The 21,023-nt window shown below is 52.8% G+C and overlaps 1 protein-coding gene across 1 annotated transcript in view; it reads left to right on the forward strand.

Moving 5' to 3' along the window:
* The window catches only part of SHMT2 (serine hydroxymethyltransferase 2), a 197,778-nt gene extending 177,161 nt beyond the window's left edge, over nt 1–20,617 (forward strand). The window contains exons 11-12 of the mRNA XM_078688975.1: nt 10,191–10,298; nt 19,186–20,617. Coding sequence (XP_078545101.1) covers nt 10,191–10,298; nt 19,186–19,313 — 236 coding nt within the window. The 3' untranslated portion in view covers nt 19,314–20,617. The remainder of the gene's footprint in view (nt 1–10,190; nt 10,299–19,185) is intronic.
* The last annotated feature ends 406 nt before the right edge of the window (nt 20,618–21,023 follow it).

Genomic DNA, 21,023 nt, shown 5'->3' on the forward strand with positions numbered 1-21,023 from the left:
GGACCGGGCCCGGGGCTTGTGCTCCGGCCGGCCGGCCCCGGGGTGCGCAAGCCCCCCGTCCCACAGGCCACCAGAGGGTCCGGGCGCTGGGGACGGGGCTCCACCGGGGCCCGGGGAGGCTCTCCCCAGCCTGGCTAGGGTTTGGAAGCTGGGACCTGGCCCGGGGCATGAACTCCATCTGGCAGGCCCCGAGGGTGCTGGAGCCCCCTGTCCTGCAAGGCAGTCGAGGGTCTGGGCGCTAGGATCCCTCTGGGCCTGGGGAGGCATTCCCCGGCCTGGCTAGGGTTCGGAACATGGGACCGTGCCTGGGGCTTGAACTCTGTCCGGCAGGTCCCGGGGTGCTGGAGCCCCCGTCCTGCAAGCCAGCCGAGGTTCCGGGCGCTGGGGACCATCGGGGCCTGCAGAGGCTCTCCCTGGCCTGGGGGTAGGGTTTGGAAGCTAAGCCCCAAGCCCGCCATGAGCCGGATGCCGTTTAGGCCCCGGTCGAGCGGGCGAGTGGATTTGTGGAGCCCTGGCCCCAGCCAAGCAGGTTCAGAGCCTCCCCGTGCCGGACTGACGCACCTGAGGGCCCACCGGAGGTCATGCCCGGGCCCCGGCAGCGCATGGGCAGCATATCCCCAGACCTGGTGACCTGGCAGACTGGGACCTGCTGGCACCCTGGCCCTGCCGAGCCCCAGTTCTCTCCCAGGGCTCCACAAATGCGACGACCAGATGGCCGAACTTCCCTGGAAGTCCCGATGAGGTGCCATTTGCCTCCCAGATCCCAGCGAGGGCTCCAGGAGGTCGGGTACTTTCACGCTTTGGGTCCCCTCTGTCACCTCGCGTGCAGAGTTTACAAGAAAGGAGGGTATTTTCCCTCCGGATTACTAGGGACAGGGTACGCCCGGACGCCCCTCCAAGGCTGGTGGTTCTCTGCCATGGGGACCAGATAGGCTATGCCTGGGTAACACCTCCCTAGGCCACCCGTGGCTTCCTTCCGCCAGGCCGACGGCATGTCAAATTGCCCAGGACGGGCTCCATGGCTCTTGGGCAGTCGTCCCCTGGGCGCCCGGGGCTCCATCCACCCCGGCGGCATGGAAAAGTGCCCAGGACGGGCTCCATGCGTCCCGGGCATTCGTCCCCCGGGCGTGTCCGGGGCTCCATCCAGGCTGACGGTATGGCAGAGTGCCCGGGTCGGGCTCCATGGTTTTCACGGTGGTCCTCCCCTGGGTGTCTGGGGGCTCCAGGCCGAAGGCATGGAAAAGTACCCAGGACGGGCTCCATGCGTCCCGGGCATTCGTCCCCCGGGCGTCCGGGGCTCAATCCAGGCTGACGGTATAGCAGAGTGCCCGGGTCGGGCTCCATGGTTTTCACGGTGGTCCTCCCCTGGGTGTCTGGGGGCTCCAGGCCGAAGGCATGGAAAAGTGCCCAGGACGGGCTCCATGCGTCCCGGGCATTCGTCCCGGGACGGGGACAGGGACAGGGTCGGGAGAGTCCAGGCGGCTTCACTTCCGTGTCCAGCCATCTGATCGCCCAGATTCCCTCGGCCATCTGGTCGCCCGGATCCCCTCGGGCATCTGGTCGCCCGCAACGCTTTCCTATGGGGCGACCAGATGGCCGAACTTCCCTGGAAGTCTTGATGAGGTGCCATTTGCCGCCCGGATCCCAGCGAGGGCTCCATGAGGTCGGGTACATTCGCGCCTTGGGTCCCCTCTGTCACCTCGCGTGCACAGATTACAAGAAAAGGGGGTAATTTTGCTCCGGATTACTAGGGAGAAGGGTACGCCTGGACACCCCTCCGAGGTTGGTGGTTCTCTGCCATGGGGACCAGATGGGCTATGCCTGGGCAAAACCTCCCTAGGCCACCCGGGGCTTCCTTCCTCCAGGCCAACTGCATGTCAAATTGCCCAGGACGGGCTCCATGGCTCCTGGGCAGTCGTCCCCCGGGCGTCCGGGGCTCCATCCAGGCTGACGGCATGGAAAAGTGCCCAGGACAGGCTCCATGCGTCCCGGGCATTCATCCCCCGGGCGTCCGGGGCTCCATCCAGGCTGACGGCATGGCAGAGTGCCCGGGTCGGGATCCATGGTTTCCAGGGATGTCCTCCCCTGGATGTCTGGGGGCTCCAGGCCGAATGCATGGAAAAGTGCCCAGGACGGGCTCCATGCGTCCCGGGCATTCGTCCCCTGGGCATCCGGGGCTCCATCTAGGCTGACGGTATGGCAGAGTGCCCGGGTCGGGCTCCATGGTTTTCACGGTGGTCCTCCCCTGGGTGTCTGGGGGCTCCAGGCCGAAGGCACGGAAAAGTGCCCAGGACGGGCTCCATGCGTCCCGGTCACTCGTACCCCGGGCGTCCGGGGCTCCATCCAGGCTGACGGCATGGCAGCGTGCCCGGGTCGGGCTCCATGGGTCCCGGGCAGCCCTCCCCCGGGCGTCCGGGGCTCCCACCTCCAGGCAGACGGCATGTCAAAGTGCCCAGGACGGGCTCCATGAGTCTGGGACAGCCCTCCCCCGGGCGTCTGGGACACCCATCTCCATGAGGCCAACGGCATAGGCAAAGTACCCAGGACGGGCTCCATGGGTCCCGGGCAGACCTCCCCCCGGGCGTCCGGGGGTCCCACCTCCAGGCCGACGGAATGTCAAAGTACCCAGGACGGGCTCCATGGGTCCCGGGCAGCTTCCCCCGGGCGTCCGGGGCACCCACCTCCAGGCCGACGGCATGTCAAAGTACCCAGGACGGGCTCCACGGGTCCCGGGCATTCCTCCCCCAGGTCGTCCGGGCCCTAGAGCTCCGGTGGTCCAACCTGCGCCTGAGGCCCAGCCGGGGTCCAAGAGCCCTGCCTTGCGTGGGCAGGCAGTCAGGAACCCTACCGCGAAGGCTTGGGGTGGATGGGGAGCTGGGAGTCCTTTCGATCCGGGCCATCTGGTCGCCCGCGATGCTTTCCAATGGGGCGACCAGATGGCCGGGCTTCCCTGGAAGTCCCGATGAGGTGCCATTCGCCTCCCGGATCCCAGCTAGGGCTCCATGAGCTCGGGTTCTTTTACGCCTTGGGTCCCCTCTGTCACCTCGCGTGCACGGATTGCAAGAAAGGGGGGTAATTTCCCTCCGGATTACTAGGGGCTGGGTACGCCCGGACACCTCTCCAGGGCTGGTGGTTCTCTGCCCGGGGACCAGATGAGATATGCCTGGGCAACACCTCCCCCGGGCGTCTGGGGGCTCCATTCTCCGGGCCAACGGCATGGCTCAATGCCCAGGACGGGCTCCACGTGTCCCGGACAGACCGCCCCTGGGCGTCCGGGGCACCCATCTCCAGGAGGCCAACGGGATGGCAAAGTACCCGGGAAGGGCTCCACGGGTCCCGGGCAGCCTTCCCCCGGGCGTCTGGGGCTCCCACCTCCAGGCCGACGGCATGTCACACTGCCCAGGACGGGCTCCATGGGCCCCGGACAGACCTCCCCCGGGCGTCCGGGGCACCCATCTCCAGGAGGCCAACAGCGTTGCAAAGTACCCGGAAAGGACTCCACGGGTACCGGGCAGTCCTCCCCCGGGCGTCCGGGGCACCCATCTCCATGAGGCCAACGGCATTGGCAAAGTACCCGGGAGGGGCTCCACGGGTCCCGGGCAGGCCTCCCCCGGGCGTCCGGGGCACCCATCTCCAGGAGGCCAACAGCGTTGCAAAGTACCCGGAAAGGACTCCACGGGTACCGGGCAGTCCTCCCCCGGGCGTCCGGGGCACCCATCTCCATGAGGCCAACGGCATTGGCAAAGTACCCGGGGAGGGCTCCACGGGTCCCGGACAGCCTTCCCCCGGGCGTCCGGGGCTCCCACCTCCAGGCCGACGGCATGTCACACTGCCCAGGACGGGCTCCATGGGCCCCGGACAGACCTCCCCCCCGGGCGTCCGGGGCACCCATCTCCAGGAGGCCAACGGGATGGCAAAGTACCCGGGAAGGGCTCCACGGGTCCCGGGCAGCCTTCCCCCGGGCGTCCGGGGCTCCCACCTCCAGGCCGACGGCATGTCACACTGCCCAGGACGGGCTCCATGGGCCCCGGACAGACCTCCCCCGGGCGTCCGGGGCACCCATCTCCAGGAGGCCAACGGGATGGCAGAGTAACCGGGAAGGGCTCCATGGGTCCCGGGCAGCCCTCCCCCGGGCGTCCGGGGCTCCCACCTCCAGGCCGACGGCATGTCAAAGTGTCCAGGACGGGCTCCACGGGTACCAGGCAGTCCTCCCCCGGGCGTCCGGGGCTCCCATCTCCAGGCCAACGGCATGGCTCAATGCCCAGGACGGGCTCCATGGGTCCCGCGCAGGCCTCCCCCGGACGCGTCCGGGGCAACCATCTCCATGAGGCCAACGGCATTGGCAAAGTACCCGGGAAGGGCTCCACGGGTCCCGGGCAGGCCTCCCCCGGGCGTCCGGGGCTCCCATCTCCAGGCCAACGGCATGGCTCAATGCCCAGGACGGGCTCCATGGGTCCCGCGCAGGCCTCCCCCGGACGCGTCCGGGGCAACCATCTCCATGAGGCCAACGGCATTGGCAAAGTACCCGGGAAGGGCTCCACGGGTCCCGGGCAGGCCTCCCCCGGGCGTCCAGGGCACCCACCTCCAGGCCGACGGCATGTAAAAGTGCCCAGGACCAGTTCCACGGGTCCCGGGCAGTCCTCCCCCGGGCGTCCGGGGCTCCCTTCCCCGGGCCAAAGCATTCCAGAGTGCCCAGGACGGGCTCCACGGGTCCCGGGCGTCCAGGGCTCCCTTCCCCGGGCCAACGGCTTGTCAGAGTGCCCAGGACGGGCTCCACGGGCCCCGGGCATCCGGGGCACCCTTCCCCGGGCCAGCGGCATGTCAGAGTGCCCAGGACGAGTTCCACGGGACCCGGACGTCCGGGGCTCCCTTCCCCGGGCCAACGGCATACAGGAGTGCCCAGGACGGGCTCCACAGGTCCCGGTCGTCTGGGGCTCCCTTCCCCGGGCCAACAGCTTGTCAGAGTGCCCAGGACGGGCTCCACGGGTCCCGGGCAGTCCTCCCCCGGGCCAACAGCAGGTCAGAGTGCCCAGGACGGGCTCCACGGGTCCCGGGCAGCTCCATGCCCAAACCCATTTGAAAACCCGCCGCAGCGAAGGGGTTAAACCCAGATTCTTCACCGTAGAATATTCCCAGGGGTCAGACTGGATTCAGGTAAACTTTGAAGAACTACTCCTGCACGTCATAGGAGTCGTTTGCGGCTCTGGACCAACGTCGTCACCGGATCTGACGTGCGCAGCCCTATGTAGGTGCCACCCATCCACGCTAACATCTGTTCCTTTACGTTTGTGTCTACAGGCGTGGATCCGGAGCTCCCCTAGTGTCTCTGTAACTCTTATCCCTCAAAGTTTATAGGTTTTCTTGTCAAATTGTACCCAGTGAGCGAGGAGTATGTCCCCCAACGGCAAGAGGTCGACCGGTTTTAAGCCTTGTGGGAAATGTCGCAGGCAAATATCTGTAACTGATCCCCACATTGTCTGTCTGTGGTGGTTGGGGTCGTCTCGAAACTCCAGCAGCCTGTGGTGATGGCCCCCGGATGCATCCAAAAGCCATCCAAGAGCAAGAGGTAAAGCTTTTCTTCACCCGATGTGAAGTTCTCTCGTCAGTCTAAGTCACGTGGAATGGACCAGTCTCGATCCCACAACCAAACCATCTTCAGGTAAGTCTAAGAAGAAGCCCAAATGGTATTTTTAGTACAGATTCAGATATTGTCTCGTGTGACGGCCGGTTTCACATAGGTCTGGCATATCCCAATGACAATTGATATGACAAGCTTCAGGAGGCGAGCAGTTTAGACACCTCCTGACTTGGTTTTGTTGTCTCCCCTGGGCCTGGCGACTACAGATACTATATCATTTGCTTTAGTGGCCCGTACAGCTGCTAACGTTTTCAGCATCCGGCTTCCTACTCATGGAAGCAAAACTAATTTGGTGATGGGCCACCAACTGCCCACCTCCCACATGCAGGAGTACCTCTTCAAAGGTTATCTAAATCCAGTCTGACCCTTGGGGAATATTCTATGGTGTGGAATCTGGTTTAAAAGACTATTGGAGGTGGGGTGTTGCAGAGATCCAGTGTTGATCCACTGTACATCAGCAAAAAATGAGGGTCTGCTGGAACAGCATGAGCTCCCCACTTAAACTGACAGATCTGTCATTATCCGGGTTGATGTTATTCCGCTGATGGCGGCACCAGGTTTTTAAAGTTTATAATCCTACTTTCTCCACCTCCTCCCTCCGATGGTGTGAGATTGCAACCAGGGCAAACCATTGCAGAACCTCTTCTGCCTTACAATGAGGCTTTGACTTTACCCTTCTTTGTACCTGGGCTGAACCTTACCCAGGTGCCCCAGTCAACGCCAAGTTGCCCTCTGTCACCGTCCTACACCAGGGGATCCAGACTTTCAGACATCCTTCCCTGGGAATCTGGTGGTGCAGGCTTTGGCAAGCAAAGTTAATCCTAATACTTTCCCTTCCTCCCGCCGGCTAGGGAATCCAAACGCCTTGACACTTTTGGGCACAGGTTTTCTCTTTGACCCGTCTAGCCCTTCGCTCTGTGAATACTGCCACGCTCCCATGCACTATTGGACTCGGTGGCCAAGTCCTTCCAATGGTGTCTGAGGAAACTCATGCTATCTTTACCAGGCCATGCAGAATGGCCATGATGCAGCAAAGTTTTCTATCCGCTTCACCATAGATACCAGAGACTCCTTGGGGAAAGCTATTGTGAACTGTTTTGTCACACAATGATCTGAGTGAGTTGACTCCACTGGCTTTTCAGAGGATGTCCAGTCTGCATTTACCGACATGTCCTTTGACCAGAACTGCCACTCTGGGGAAAAGGTGGATTCAGCACTGGAGTGCTTAAAGGACAGCAGAGTTGTGGCTTGCTCCCTCGGATTGTCCACTGCTCTTTATCCTCTGCATGCACAGTTTTTTGCCCCTAGTGTGGCCTTGGCAAGGAAATCCCAATATCATCAGCCGACGCCCCCAGTACTACCGACTTACCACTCCTTTCGGGGCAGTTTCCACAGACTCCATAGCTTACATGGACAGCAGGGGCAGCTCCCAGCCACACCTCCAAGCCTCTTTGTGTCCTTGCCAACATCCAGCCACCTTATTGGTGTTGGAATCCTCAACTTCTTGCCAGAGTGGCAGGCCTTTACCTCGGGCAAGTGGGTGCTGCAGATCGTTCAACAGGTTATGCTCCCCCGTCCCTGAATACCAGGCCGCCCTTGCCACCATCCCCATTACGGTTGACTGAGGATCACCTATCCCTTTTACAACAGGAAGTGCAGGCTCTTTTGGACAAAAGAGTCCTAGAGAGGGTGCTGATGCCCAGAAGTAGGTTGTGGTTGTCATTCTCGCTACTTCCTGGTTCCCAAAAAGGATAGATGGCTCTTCACCCTCTTAATGCCTTTCTAAAGAAGGACACTTTCAAAATGTTCACCTCTGCTCAGGTCTTCTCAGCCCCTCCATCCTGGAGACTGGCTGGTTTTGTTGGACCTGCAGGATGCCTATTTTCATGTTCCTGTTCTGCGAGCCCACACGCATTACCTAAGGTTCACAGTGGGCCAGGTTCATTTCCATTTAGCTATGCTCCTCTTAACCTTACCAGCGCCCTTCGGGTATTCACAAAAAGGGATGGCAGTGGTCACAGCTCATCTGCGTAGGTCCCCTACCTTGATGATTGCCTGCAGGAGGTGGTCTCTCCCCAGGCAGTCGTCACCCACCTCCAGATTATAATGCACCACGTCACATCGTTTGGGTTGACTATAAAAGTGACAAAGTCATACCGGACTCCTTCACAGATGTTCCCTTTCAACTGAGCCATTCTGGACACGGAGAGGAAAGTCCAAGACATTTAGGCTGTGATCCCGATATTTCAGCCTCAGTCCTGGATTTCAGTGAGGTTGGCTCTGAGGATGCTAGGGTTGGTGTTCTTCTGCATCCTACTGGTCAGCCATGCCTGATGGCATATGTAGTCTCTGCTCTGGGACACAAGTCCCAGTGGCAGCAACATCAAGAGGACCTCTGCAGATTTCGAATGTGACTGCACAGACCTTGCAATAGAGGCTGTCGGACCGCAATCTGCTCTATCAGCTCATTCTCCCTATCCAGAGCTGACAGTGGTGACCGGTGTATCACTTCTGTGCTCATGCAGCCGTCTGAGAGAGGTGGAGATCCGAGGCATTCGGTGTCTGGCAGAGGCTCAGCTTCACATCAACCTGTTGGAGTTATGAACCATCCGCTTGGTGTTGAAAGCCTTCCTGCCCTCCTTTCGGGGAAGGCTAGATCAGGTATTCAGACAGCACCTCTGCCATGTGGTACTACAACAAGCAGGGGAGGGTGGGGTAGTATACCCTGTTGTAGGAGGCCTTGCATGGCTGGAGTGCCTAAGGGGGGGGGGGTCCTATTGTTAAAGCACCTGGTGGAATCTTTGAATTCCAGAGTGAGCAAACTCAGTCATTGAGCCCTAGAGGATCACAAATGCGGCCACATCCAGAGGTAGTATAGGATATCTTCCACAAATGGGTAGAACCATGACTTGATCTGTTAACCACTACAGAGAAAGTGCAATGTCAGCACGTTGGAGTTTCCAAAGCGACTCTCGTTCAGAGACACATTCCTCATAGAGTGGAACTGATACCACTCTTATCCTGAGTTCTGAAGATCAAGAAAAACTGGCCCCAAGTATTCCTGGTGACTCTGCACTGGGCAAGGAGAATTTGGTATCCTGACTCCTGAGCATCTGTTCTCCGATCAATCGTCCCTTTCAGAAGGACCTTCTGTCTCAAAAATAGGGCTCCCAAAGCTGTGCTCACTCCAATTCCATGCTTGGAGATTGAGTAGCCGCAACCCAGTGCTTTTGACCTCCCTCCCAGGGTCATTGACATTATCTTAGCAGCCAGGCGTCACTCGAACAAACCTGTAGATGCCTGCAGTTGGGACTAGTTTGTGGCTTGGTGCGTGACCAAACAGTTCGACTCACTTCATGACACATTGTCTGACATGATCTTTTTGTTGTTGTTGTCTTAGGCATGGCAAGCTTTTTCCTTTGGTCACAGTTAACGGTTACCTGTTGGCTACTTTGGCCTTTATCTGTTTGCCGGACCAGCTGTTGTTGTTTCCGTCTCGATTGGTGGTAAATTTTCTTAAAGGGTTTTAAAATTGGTTTCCTTCCTCACCCTCTGTCATGTCCCAGTGGGATTTCAATTTGGTTTTGACCTTCCTCATGTGTTCCCCATTTGAACCCATACATAGCTGTCCCCTCAGATTGCTTACCCTTAAGGTTTCCTTACTGGGTATCCCATCGGCCTGGAGGGTGAGCAAGCTTCAGGCCCACTCCATTAAACAAGTTAATACTACATTATATCTAGACAAGTTGGTTCTCTGGACTGTTGCATCCTTCTTACCAAAGGTGGTGACACCTTTTCACATTGGTCAAACCATTACTCTACTGACATTCTTCGCTCCACCCCTCCCCTCCAAGGAGGAGAAGTGTCTCGAAAGCCTGGCCCCGAAGCGGCCTCTGACCGTCTATATTGATTGAACTAAACACCACTGAGTGGGCAATGCACTCTTTATTGGGTTTATGGGAGCAAAGAAAGGCAGACTTCGGGAGCCCCATTGTTGAGACAGAAGGTCCTTCTGAAAGGGAAGATTGATCAGAGAACAGATGCTCAGGAGATGCGGGCACCGCCCCTGGCGCACAGGGGTACGAATCCAGTCTGACACTTGGGGAATATTCTAAGGCGAGTAATCTGCGGTTAGATGGAATCCCTATCCGAAAAGGCATTACCGAGGGTAAGTAACTTGATTGATTGTCTTGCCAAGTATCACACAGTGTGTGTGCTTGGTGGGCTCAGTGAATAAACTGGTAAATGAGAGATTATGGACCAACCTTTGTAAAAATGTGTGCTATTCAGTTCTTGGTTGTCTCCAAAAAACTATTTGCATGTTACACATGTTACACAAGATGGCCTGTAGTGAAGAGAGATTTATTTCTGCAGGATTTTGAAATTAAGTAAAGAAATATCAAAGAAGGAAACCAACCACTGTTGTGGTTGTACAAATCCATTCTATAAGGACCATGGCCTGTTTGTTGATGATTCACTGCCTGTGTTTGTCCCTCAGAAAATAACATGTATAATTGGAGACCTCTCCCTGTCTCTCTCTCTTGTGTAACAGGAGCCCCTGCCCTGACTTCCAGACAGTTCCGTGAGGCAGATTTTGAGAAAGTGGTGAACTTCATAGACGAGGGAATTGAGATTGGATTGGACGTCAAGAAGAAAACCGGTAAGTCCGACGGTGGTTGGGTGATGATGATAATTGCTTTCAACAACTTTTCATATTGCGTCTCTCTTGTGAACTTAAGTCAAAAGACGCCTCTGAGTTAACTGCAAGGAGTGATTTTCACTGTTATTTAGAGCATTAGGAAAACAGAACATGGAAACAAGCAAAAACCTAACAACAAACAAAATCTCTGTGCCAGGGCAAGCTTATCCAGCCTCAGTGCTGATAATTTTTCGCAGATCGTTTCCCTTCGAGCAGATTGTTGCGTCTGTGTTCTAGCATGACTATCTGCAGAAACCTATTTTTCTTGGTTATTGCATGTTTTTTCATGGGAATATGCTATTTGAGCCTATTCATCTTGCAGGTTTGCGTCAGCGGGCATTGTAACTTTCTGGATCTTTTTTCTTGAAATCCTTTGTGGAAGTCTTCACTGTTTTAACAGGGAGTTGTCAGTGAGTTTGTTTTAAAGGTCTACCATCTTGCTGCTTACCTAAGGTTTTGGTTGACAGATTTATAGTCTTATCACTGTAAACTTTTTGTAAACTGAGACCATATTTGGCTCTACCTGCCAATATAGGCAATCGGTTATTTTCCTTAATGGTCATGAACCCGGTAGGTGTTGCAATTTTTTTCTGTGATCAAAATCAGAAGGCTGGGTTGGGTTGTGTGGGGCAAAACTATTTCGTTGGTTTTATGAGATCAGCGTCTGGATTCGAAAGTTATCCAGAGCTGCATGTTTTGTCCTTCCATGAGAGCGGTGTGGAGCATGCTGCAGTAGGTATTACTCTGAGGACGGTGCACAGAGCCTGCTATACACAAAATAGTGAATACTGGAAATGACGCAGCCATCTTGAAATTGTGACACTCCTTAAAGATTTGAAAACCCACCAAAAAAGTAGTATTCTTCCAAAGCGTGTCAGAAAATGTACTGCTATTTCACTCTCACTTTACTCCTGTGTGAGGCCTTTTCTAGGAATGCAGGGCAGTCAACACTACTGGTGCACTCTAATTGTATAATTGTGTGGTTGTTTCGGCCTCCTGCGTCTCCTGGGGGGTGAGGAAGAGCAGCCAAAGCTTTGCTCATGGAGCCAGTGGGGTTAGAAACTCATAAACAACATGGCCTAGTGACATCAGTAAACTGTGTCCAGCCAGAGCTATATTCTCTACAAAAAACTGCACTTTCTTTACAGTTAAAGTGGAAGCGCAAGTAAAATGTGACCATAAGGTGCAAGCAACATCTGGGTCTAAGATATTATCCTATTTTTAGGTCTCGCCTGTCGATGCGCATGCGCATCGAGCAAGCGAGACTATAGGGGCTCATCCAGACTTTATCTAACTTGCAAGGAATCGTGGCGATTCCTTGCAGTGCCCGTGACTTTTAAGCTCAATGCGCATGTGCATTGAGCTTAAAAGCGCGTGCACATGCCCCCAGCCGCCTGCCTTGCCTACTCTCTCTCACAGCCTCCCCCAGCTCCGCCCCCTCACTACTTGATTGCACGGCCGCTAGGCCGTGCCTCCCCTACTCTCCTCCCCCCTCCTCCTCTCCTCCCCTGCCTGCCTGCCGCTAGGCCGTGCCTCCCCTCCTCTCCTCCCCCCTCCTCCTCCTACTGCCGTGTCGCACCTCTCCCCTCTCCGCCCCCTCCCCTGCCAGCCGTGTTACGGTGAAAGGCTTGTTCCACATAGGAAAGATATTCTTCTTTAGTTTTCACTCCTTGCATCTATCCACTATTGTTCCAGATTCATATGAGAGAGGTACACAATTATTGACCCACTGCTACTGTTTGTTGTCATATTTCATCCACGAGTACCACCACCCGATATGATGTTGTCATGCCTACAATACCTCTTCGTTATTCTGTCCCCTTTGCTTAGACGCCCGCTCCGCACCCCACCACCATTTGTTCCCTCCCGAGACCGCCCTCCAAAACAGAGCCCCCAACCCTCGTCCGCCCCCCGGCAGACAGATGCGCCCTCGCCACACCTCTCCTGCAAACCTGGCTCGCGTGTCTCCCCCCCCCGCCGCCTCCCACTTGTCGTTCTTTGCTTCTTAGTTAATGGTGTGGCAGCATGTGAGACGGACAAGAAGGGGGGGCGAGGGGGGTCATAGCCCATTCTTGCAGATCTGGGGCCATGCTTCTTTCGCTTGTCTAGCAGGAAACCAAACTCCACCGTGGCTGCCCCCGCACTGCCTCCCCCCCCTAGTTGGACGAAGCATCGGTCGCACGCCTAGGAGTCAGCACACCGTACAATACTCGCCTCCAACATGCTGCACCACGACAGCCCACTTGTATCCAGCATCTTACACCCAGGACCTTATACCCAGGTGTCACAAGTCTCGCCACCCCGACCCCGGACTCGGTCGGCACCTCCGTGCCAAGTGGTGCTTACACGCGACCATCGCCCGCATTTCCCGTGCTTCGGAATTCAAATGCTCTCGCCCGACAGCCTCTAACAGCAGCCCACCTCTCATGCATTACCCGCCATCTCCCGAGCCTCGCTTTCCCCGCAGTATTTCTTTTACGCCCCCAATGATGCCCCGTACATCCCCAAGACCACAACCCGTCCCCATCCACCAGACCGGCAACCTCCTACCAATGCATAGTATATGTATTTTTGTCCTAAACCAAAATTAAAATGCTGGCCCTGCATAACGAAGGTCATTTTGAATTATAGAGCCACAAATAGAGTATTTAGAAAACCATGGTGTTAACCCCTGTGGGGCGAAAAGCTTCATTGGCTTGGCGCACCATAAGAGGACTTCTTATTCTATTTGCAATACTAGCCACCCGGCAACCTCCTTCTCCCGCTACCTGCCGCAGCTCCCTGCCTCCCCCAGATCCCACCCCTCCGACCAACTTGGTGCCTGCCTCATTTGGTCACCCTTTAGGAAACTTTTGTCACTCTCACTTGTGAGCCCCCCAGCATCAGGCCAAACCCAGCGTTGAAGCACCATTGTGCAGCTCTGCGATGACCCGACAGCGCTTAACCCCCTGCAGCAGAACATTTGCAAAGCACATTTGATCTGAGTTAATAAGAACTTGTTGTTTGTTTGTCCTCTCAGACATTCATGCAGCTGTTGCTTCTCCAGTGAGACAGTCACTTCCTCCTTTCCTGTCCTCCCTGTATCTTTCTCTGTGTCCACCCTCTGTCGTGCTCCCTTCCTCCGCCCTCTCCTTCTTTCCCACCCTAATCTAAACCCTCTCTTTTCCTTCCCTCCATTCTCTCTTCCATTCTACTCTTCCCTCCAACGTCTCTTTCTTCTATATACCAATTTATTTTATCCATAGCTGTGTTCTCCTTTCCCCTTCCCCTCTTCAATCCCTCCACTGGTCTCTCCTCTTTTCCACCCGTTATTCTTCCTTTAAATCCTTTCTTTTCCAGATTCCTCATTCCCTCCCTCACACTTCTCATCTCCCTCTAAGACTGCCTTGATCTACGCCACCCTCCCTGCCCTGCTTCTCTCCATCGCATCCCTACCCCCCCCCCCCTGCCCTCCCTCTCTCTCTCTCCTCCTCTCACACTGCCAGACTCCTGGCCACCGGTGCACTGAGATGCTCCCAGCCGAGCACTGGCCCCAGTGGAGCCAGCCACAGCCCATCCATCACTCTTTATCAGTGCCCATGTGGCAGTTCGGTGGGCCCTGACACCAAGGGGAGGGGGACCTGCGGGGCCGCGCGGGAGGGAGCTGGTGGAGACAGGGGGAGTTATTATTGAGGTGATAAGCAGCCATTACAAACAACAACAACAACTGTCCGGTCTGGTAACTTCAAAGAAACGTTGCATAATGTATGTAGGCCAGGAATGTAAACAGTCAACGATACAATGCAATGCTAGGCAATAATGCTTTATTGGCATTACCGAAGGTCCAAGGATTGCCATAGCTATACATTAGAAAACTGTACCTAGCCTGGCGGTACGTGTGCGCGCGAACCGCATCCTCGTCACACGCCTTGTGTCCTTTATTAATGGCTTCGCGCCAGCATTGCTTGAGGGATGGAAACCCAACCTGGAGCTTTGCATCACTTCTCAAGGTCCTTATTTGGAGCACAGTCTCCTGTTCCGGGGGGCACCTCTACGGGGGAAGCGCTTTCAGTCTGGAGCAACATACACACAACCACACACAAACACATACCCACACACACACAACCACACACACCCCCCACACACACACAACCCACTCACACACTGCCCACTCACACAGACCACTCACACACTGCCCCCTCACACACTGCCCCCTCAACTCCCCCCACACACAAACACACAACCCCATACACACACAACCCCATACACACACAACCCCATACACACACAACCCCACACACACACACACAACCACCCTCACTCACCCTCACTCACCCTCACCCTCACTCACCCTCACTCACCCTCACTCACCCTCAGCCTCACTCACCCTCAACCCCTCACCCTCACTCACCCTCACCCTCACTCACCCTCACCCTCCCTCAACCCCTCACCCTCACTCACCCTCATCCCCTCAGCCTCACCCTCACTCACCCTCACTCACCCTCGCCCTCACTCACCCTCAATTACCCTCACCCTCACTCACCCTCACTCACCCTCACTCACCCTCACTTACCCTCACTCACCCTCACTTACCCTCACTCACCCTCACTTACCCTCACTCACCCTCACTCACCCTCACTCACCCTCACTCACCCTCAACCCCTCACCCTCACTCACCCTCAACCCCTCACCCTCACTCACCCTCACTCACCCTCAACCCCTCAGCCTCACCCTCACCCTCACCCTCACTCACCCTCAACCCCTCACCCCCACTCACCCTCACTCACCCTCAACCCCTCACCCTCACTCACCCTCAACCCCTCACCCTCACTCACCCTCAACCCCTCACCCTCACTCACCCTCAACCCCTCACCCTCACTCACCCTCAACCCCTCACCCTCACTCACCCTCAACCCCTCACCCTCAACCCCTCAGCCTCACTCACCCTCACCCTCACTCACCCTCAACCCCTCACCCTCAACCCCTCACCCTCACTCACCCTCACAACACATATTGTGTTACAATAGGTGTCACATTTGCGAAAGATAAAACTATCTAGAGATGTAGCATAACGACCAGAGCTGCCATATAAGTCACGTAAATACAAAACATGTTGCATTCCAAATGCTATAGGTGTCACTCATCCATTTGCAAAACGAAAAATGTCAAACTCTTCTATTGCGAGACCTATTGCATTTTCAATGCTTGTTTTTTTGTAGTGTTTATGGACGCAGTGCTAGATTTTCTGTAGCTCCATCTCCAACGCCAATCTTCTTCTCTGGGTTTATGCTCGGGTCGACCTTGAGACATGGACGTCTTTTAGGGCTGCCGGGGGTCGCAGCTGTGATCCTTGGCTGGTCCCTTGTGACTCCTGCACTGACTGTTCGACCCCTGGCCTAAGATGTGGAAATATCAGTGCCAAGAACACAGGAGTAGCTCCGCATTAATTATATTCTGCTCTTTTTTCGTCCTAACAATTTTGAACAATACTCTAATATTCACTATTAGTGTAATAAAAAAAACGGAGCACACTTAGCTAGAACGGGACATTTGATGGCAGCTACAGTTAGTAAAATTGGTTTTAAATGTATGTTATGTGCTTGTTTGGGGCGAGAGTGTGTTAATGTGAGAGCATGTGTATTTGAGCATTAGTCTGAAAGTGTGAGTGAAAGTGAATGAGTTAGTGACCGGTTGTGTGTGAGACTGAGGTGTAGATTTACTATTCGTTGACACAAGGCAACGCTGCATCAAAGGTGCTGCGCTACCTTGCTTCTAAGGAAGGGAGAAAAAAGCACCAGATCTATTAAGTATTTATTCTCTCACTGTGCCCAGGTGCACTTTTTGCAGCCTCATGCCAATCCACACGCCCTTGTTCTATAGTGCAAGGGTGTGTGCAATCTCCAGAGCATAGGTTTTGTACTGAAAAGGGTCACATCCGTACAAAAACTATGCTTTAGGTTTTTTCCCGCTTTGTATGTATTCTGTGCAATGCAGCAGACATGCAAAATTGGAAGAATATAGAGAGATTAACTTTAGGAGTCGTACAATTTTGGTGCAACTTCCTGTGTCTACCAATGTTTGTAGATAGGGATTTGCATCAAAACCCACGGGTGGTTGCATGTGAGCCATGACGCGCAACAACGCAAAGCAGCGCATAGCTTAATTTTGCGCTATTTTGGGATACTATCCAATGCAAATAAGGATTTGCACTGGATAGTAAATCCCAAGAGATCACCGTGCACCGGGTTTGCATTACAAAAGTGATACAAACAGTGCATAGCATTAGCTAACCTGGGCCGGAGTGTCTGTAAGTATGAGTGAATATCAGTGAGAGTGAGTGAGAATGAATAACAATGTTAAGGGGTTGAAATAGTGTGCGTGTGGCCATGGGACATGCCTTTTTTGAAAAAATCCAGGGTCAAGGTTCTTAGGAAGTTACTTCCTGTGATGTCATTATTGTCAAAGAATACGTGATGTCACTTCCACTACCCATGGCCTGTAGGTGAAACAACGTCCATGCCAGCACGTCCTTTGTCCACTGTCCCTCTTCCATTTACCAAATTTCTGTGGATGTGTAACCGCACGAGGTGCATGATTAACTTAACTGGACAGTGTCCCTGTGTTAGTGTTTGCGTCTCATGATTGGCAATGGGCCTGATTTTCTTGTAAAGTCCCGATCTCTGTTTCCAGTATGTCCGTAAGCTAGCTCATAGGGTTGAGCACCCACCACAGAGATCTGGTTGCAGGATAGCAGCGAGGGGGTGGCCAGGTAGGATATTCATCTTTCTGGCCTCGATGACCCACATGGAGATGAGTAACAGAATCATCCGTTCTTTAAGAGCAAAGAAGCCGGTTGGCTTTTGTCTCTGATCTCACAGTGCAATAAATGGCACAAGTGCCTTGGATAAGTGACACTTCTTAAGCAGACGGAGGCTCTTCCGCATTCTTCTGTGCTTCTGATTGTGTACCTCTGTGTATAATAAGTGCATGGCTCCGATGCCACCTCTCATGTTTTATTTATAAGTGCAGTGATAAATAGAAGATCAGTGACGGGGGAGGGGTGCCCCCTCCTGGCCCAGGTAATCCATCTTGGGCTGCAGGCACATTTACTGCCCTGTCTCTGCTCCTCTTATACATGCGACAAGGCGACTCTGTGAAAAGTTCAGCTTGTTTGCACTAATGCCGGTGTGATGAATGGCACAGCCGCCCGGCCCATCTTTCATTGAGGTGCTCTCACCGCTTGTTACCCTGTCGACGCCTGCTCTCTTGCCTGTCCCCCGGCATGGCGCCCTGTTGTGCTCACGTCAGTTTAAAGAAAGGGGAGTCCCGTGCCAGTAGGATGATGGAAAACGACGAGTCTTTTGTCTTTTTTTAGCCTTGGCATCTAAAACTGATTTAGCTGTTTCCTCGGACCTTTTTTTTTTTTAACACACAACATATACACATATCTAGAGGGGCTTTTCTCAGCAAGGTTTTCCATCGGTCGGCTAAATGTCCATTCACATTTTATTTCCACCCACAACAGCTTTCAGTATAGGGCCGTGGGTCAACCCACTTTACATTTTGGCTCCTTCACTTTTAGTAACTGCACAGAAGCTTAGCATATTCATATCCCCCTAAAAACAGTTCCTTCATTTTCAGGGATAAACCTGGCTCTACAAGTGTGTGCGTTAAAAAAAAATAAACAAAAAAAATCATATATATTATTTAAAAATAGTGGCTATTTATTTTACCTGGACATCGTGTGCCCAATTAGATGGTGGTTTATTATCTGTGTCCCTTTTAAATGTATAACATGTTTAGGTAACTTTGTAACTGACTGCGATTTGAGTGATTTTTTTTTTTAGGTAGTCCATTATTCTTGTTTTCATCAGATATTAAAATGCATGGCACAACCGTAAGGATTTTATATAAAACATCACTAATAAAATGGCCACATCAGTGAATTTTTTAAAAGCTGTTTTAATTCAAGCATGGCAGCCGTATGTTTTTTCTTTTAATGTCACGTTCATCCAATGAAAAATAAATTAACCTTTGCACCAGCTTGCCAAGGCCAGACCTATTCATCTTGCCAATGCTTATTTATTTTACTCCCTCAGTAGTAGACCTGTTCAGTGCTAAAATGCTGATTCAGACTGTAGGGTAGGGCTGTGCTGTGTTGGTTGTGTGAGAGTTTTGTGCGTTGCTGTTTGTGCATGTTTTAATGGATAATTCATGTGTAAGCATGCTGATACCCAACCATATGCTTTATGTGCTGTGTTGAACGTGTGTGCAGTGTTCTGTTGTACATCGGCTGCATTATGCTCGCTAATTCAGATGATTTGTATTCTTTGAGGTCCCAAAAGCCAGCATTTCTGTAGCATGGATGCATCGCTTGCATAGACAACCCCTTTCTTCTCCAAACGCTTGTTGATTAGTTGGTGCTGATGGCGGATAGGGAGAACCCATTTTGCATGTTTCCAGTGCATGCTTTAATGCCATGGCTTGCTTTGTCGCCACCTTAACCTGTGATCACACTAACATAACTCCTCCTGGCATGTTGACCTGGCTGTGTTTTTATAAAAAATAAAAAAACAACCCTGCTTTAGGATTGTGTGGAGTGGTCACTGTAAGCTCCTAATTGAACCTTGGCCAGTAAGCAGAGAGGACGCCAGTGTGCCTACCCATGTAATGTTTGTGAATCCACCACCACCACCAGCCATGTCGCTCTTGCTTCTAGCAATGGGGAACCTGCCTGGTTGGGATCCTGCTAAGCCTGCTTTTGTCCTTCAGCCCATGGTTGTCACGCGTGTTCTTGCAGTTTTTGAGATTCTGTTTGATTTTTGAGTCCCCTTTCTGCCCATACTGACTTGCTTATGTCTGTCCACAGCCAAACTACAAGACTTCAAAAACTTCCTGCTGGAGGACGAGGCCACAACAAGCAAGATTGCGGATCTGCGCGCACGAGTCGAGACATTTGCTCGTGCTTTCCCCATGCCAGGATTTGCAGAACGTTAATAACTGCTGGATTCGGGGCTGATGTTAGATGGGCGGCTCTTGTTCCTCCCAACCTAATGGCTAAACTTGTGGTAAATATTAAAACATCAGCAAACCAAAAAAGAAGTAAAGAACAAGTTGCTGAGTTGGACCCTCATTTAATGCTAACATAGACAATTTTATACAGAACAGGAAAAGGAACAGCCTAGACAACAAGTGGACCAATTGGACAGAAAGTGGCGTAGACCTGAACAGGAAGTGGCTCTGGACAAAACAGGAAGTGACATGGGACTGCACAAGAAGAAACTCCCAATGACTCATTAGAAAGGGTGGTCTAGTGAAATCTGATCTACTCCTTAACACATGTAACATGAACATGGAAGTCCAGCGCTGACTGGGGAGAAGCTTTCTTTTTGATAAAGTCAATGTTAGAATGGCGGGCTATTTATCTGTAGATATAGATACTGTAGATCCATATAGTTCTTTCTGCCACCCAGACACGAAACGGCAATATCTGTGGCTCCATTCTAGATGCTGGTTTCATACAGTACCTGAAAGGAAATGTGACTAACAAACTAAGAATTTTCTTGTGTTATAAATAGTAACTTATCCACTAAGGCATGGGCCTTTTGCCCCCTTAAATCTGTGAGTTGAACTGATGTCCAGGATGTATCGCTTAGGTCGATCTGTAGTAAACTCCTGTTAACCTCTTTCTTCTGTAGCTGACTCCAATTGCCATTCCTAAGGGAAATTTCAGCTAGAAATCTAGTATTGTGGAGACATTCACAACCATAAAATGTGACAAAGGCCATTTAAAAAAAAGAGTTGGTTGTGAATTGTAAGTTTAGGGTGTCCTCTATGCTCTTATACTCGAAAGTTAAGCATCTTGTAGGGGAAATAGACTGGGCAGGAAGTCTAGGATTGGACAGGACGTGCCTAGGTCAAGGCAAGAAGTTACTACAACCAGGCAGAATGTGGTCAGGGTTGTGTAGGGGAAAGGCAAATCCTGGCGTAATTCAGCTGAGGCCTTTTTTTAAGTCGTATGACTTTTCAATCAACCGTTTCAGCCTGAGGGTTTTCAATCATGTTCTTTAATGCCTCTTTTTGCAACAATCATGCTTCTAATTGCCACCAGAGACATTTTTGCGCCTTCTCTTATCGAACATCCCAAAAGTCTTCACATTGCTCCAGTGTCTCCCTGAACCCTTGCTTGAATTCCTCACAATTTTGCACAACACACTGAACTTAACTGATTACGAGGCTTTCTTTAGATTTTTTGATGTTTTGCTTTAATAAAATAAATTGTTTATTGTGAGGGGGAAAAAGTCTGGCTGGTTTATGTGTTTTACCATTTCCGTTTTCAGTGGATACCTCCAGAAGTGAATTTTTTGTCTGATGTCGGGGAAGCAATGGACAGATGTTGAGCTGTGTGTTTAGATATCGGTGTCTGCGACTGGTGTATACTGCAACTTTATAAACATTTTCAGAATTGTGCCATATACGTGTCTCATATCTGCTACCAAGTGCTCTGAGGACTCAGAATTTACAACAAAAAAAAGGAAAATGAGGACCGGCAGTGCTAGCTGGCAATTTGCGGGCCTGCATCCTGGGCATGTCTTCAAATTGCAACCACCCCAAAGTGCCCATGTTTTATAGGAAATCTGAAATGTTCCTAATGTAATATCTTTTTTAAAAAAAAACTCCTTCTGTTGTCTACTTGTTATATTCTAA

The sequence above is a fragment of the Lissotriton helveticus genome, chromosome 1_1 (assembly GCF_964261635.1).
Source record: "Lissotriton helveticus chromosome 1_1, aLisHel1.1, whole genome shotgun sequence".
NCBI lineage: Eukaryota > Metazoa > Chordata > Amphibia > Caudata > Salamandridae > Lissotriton > Lissotriton helveticus.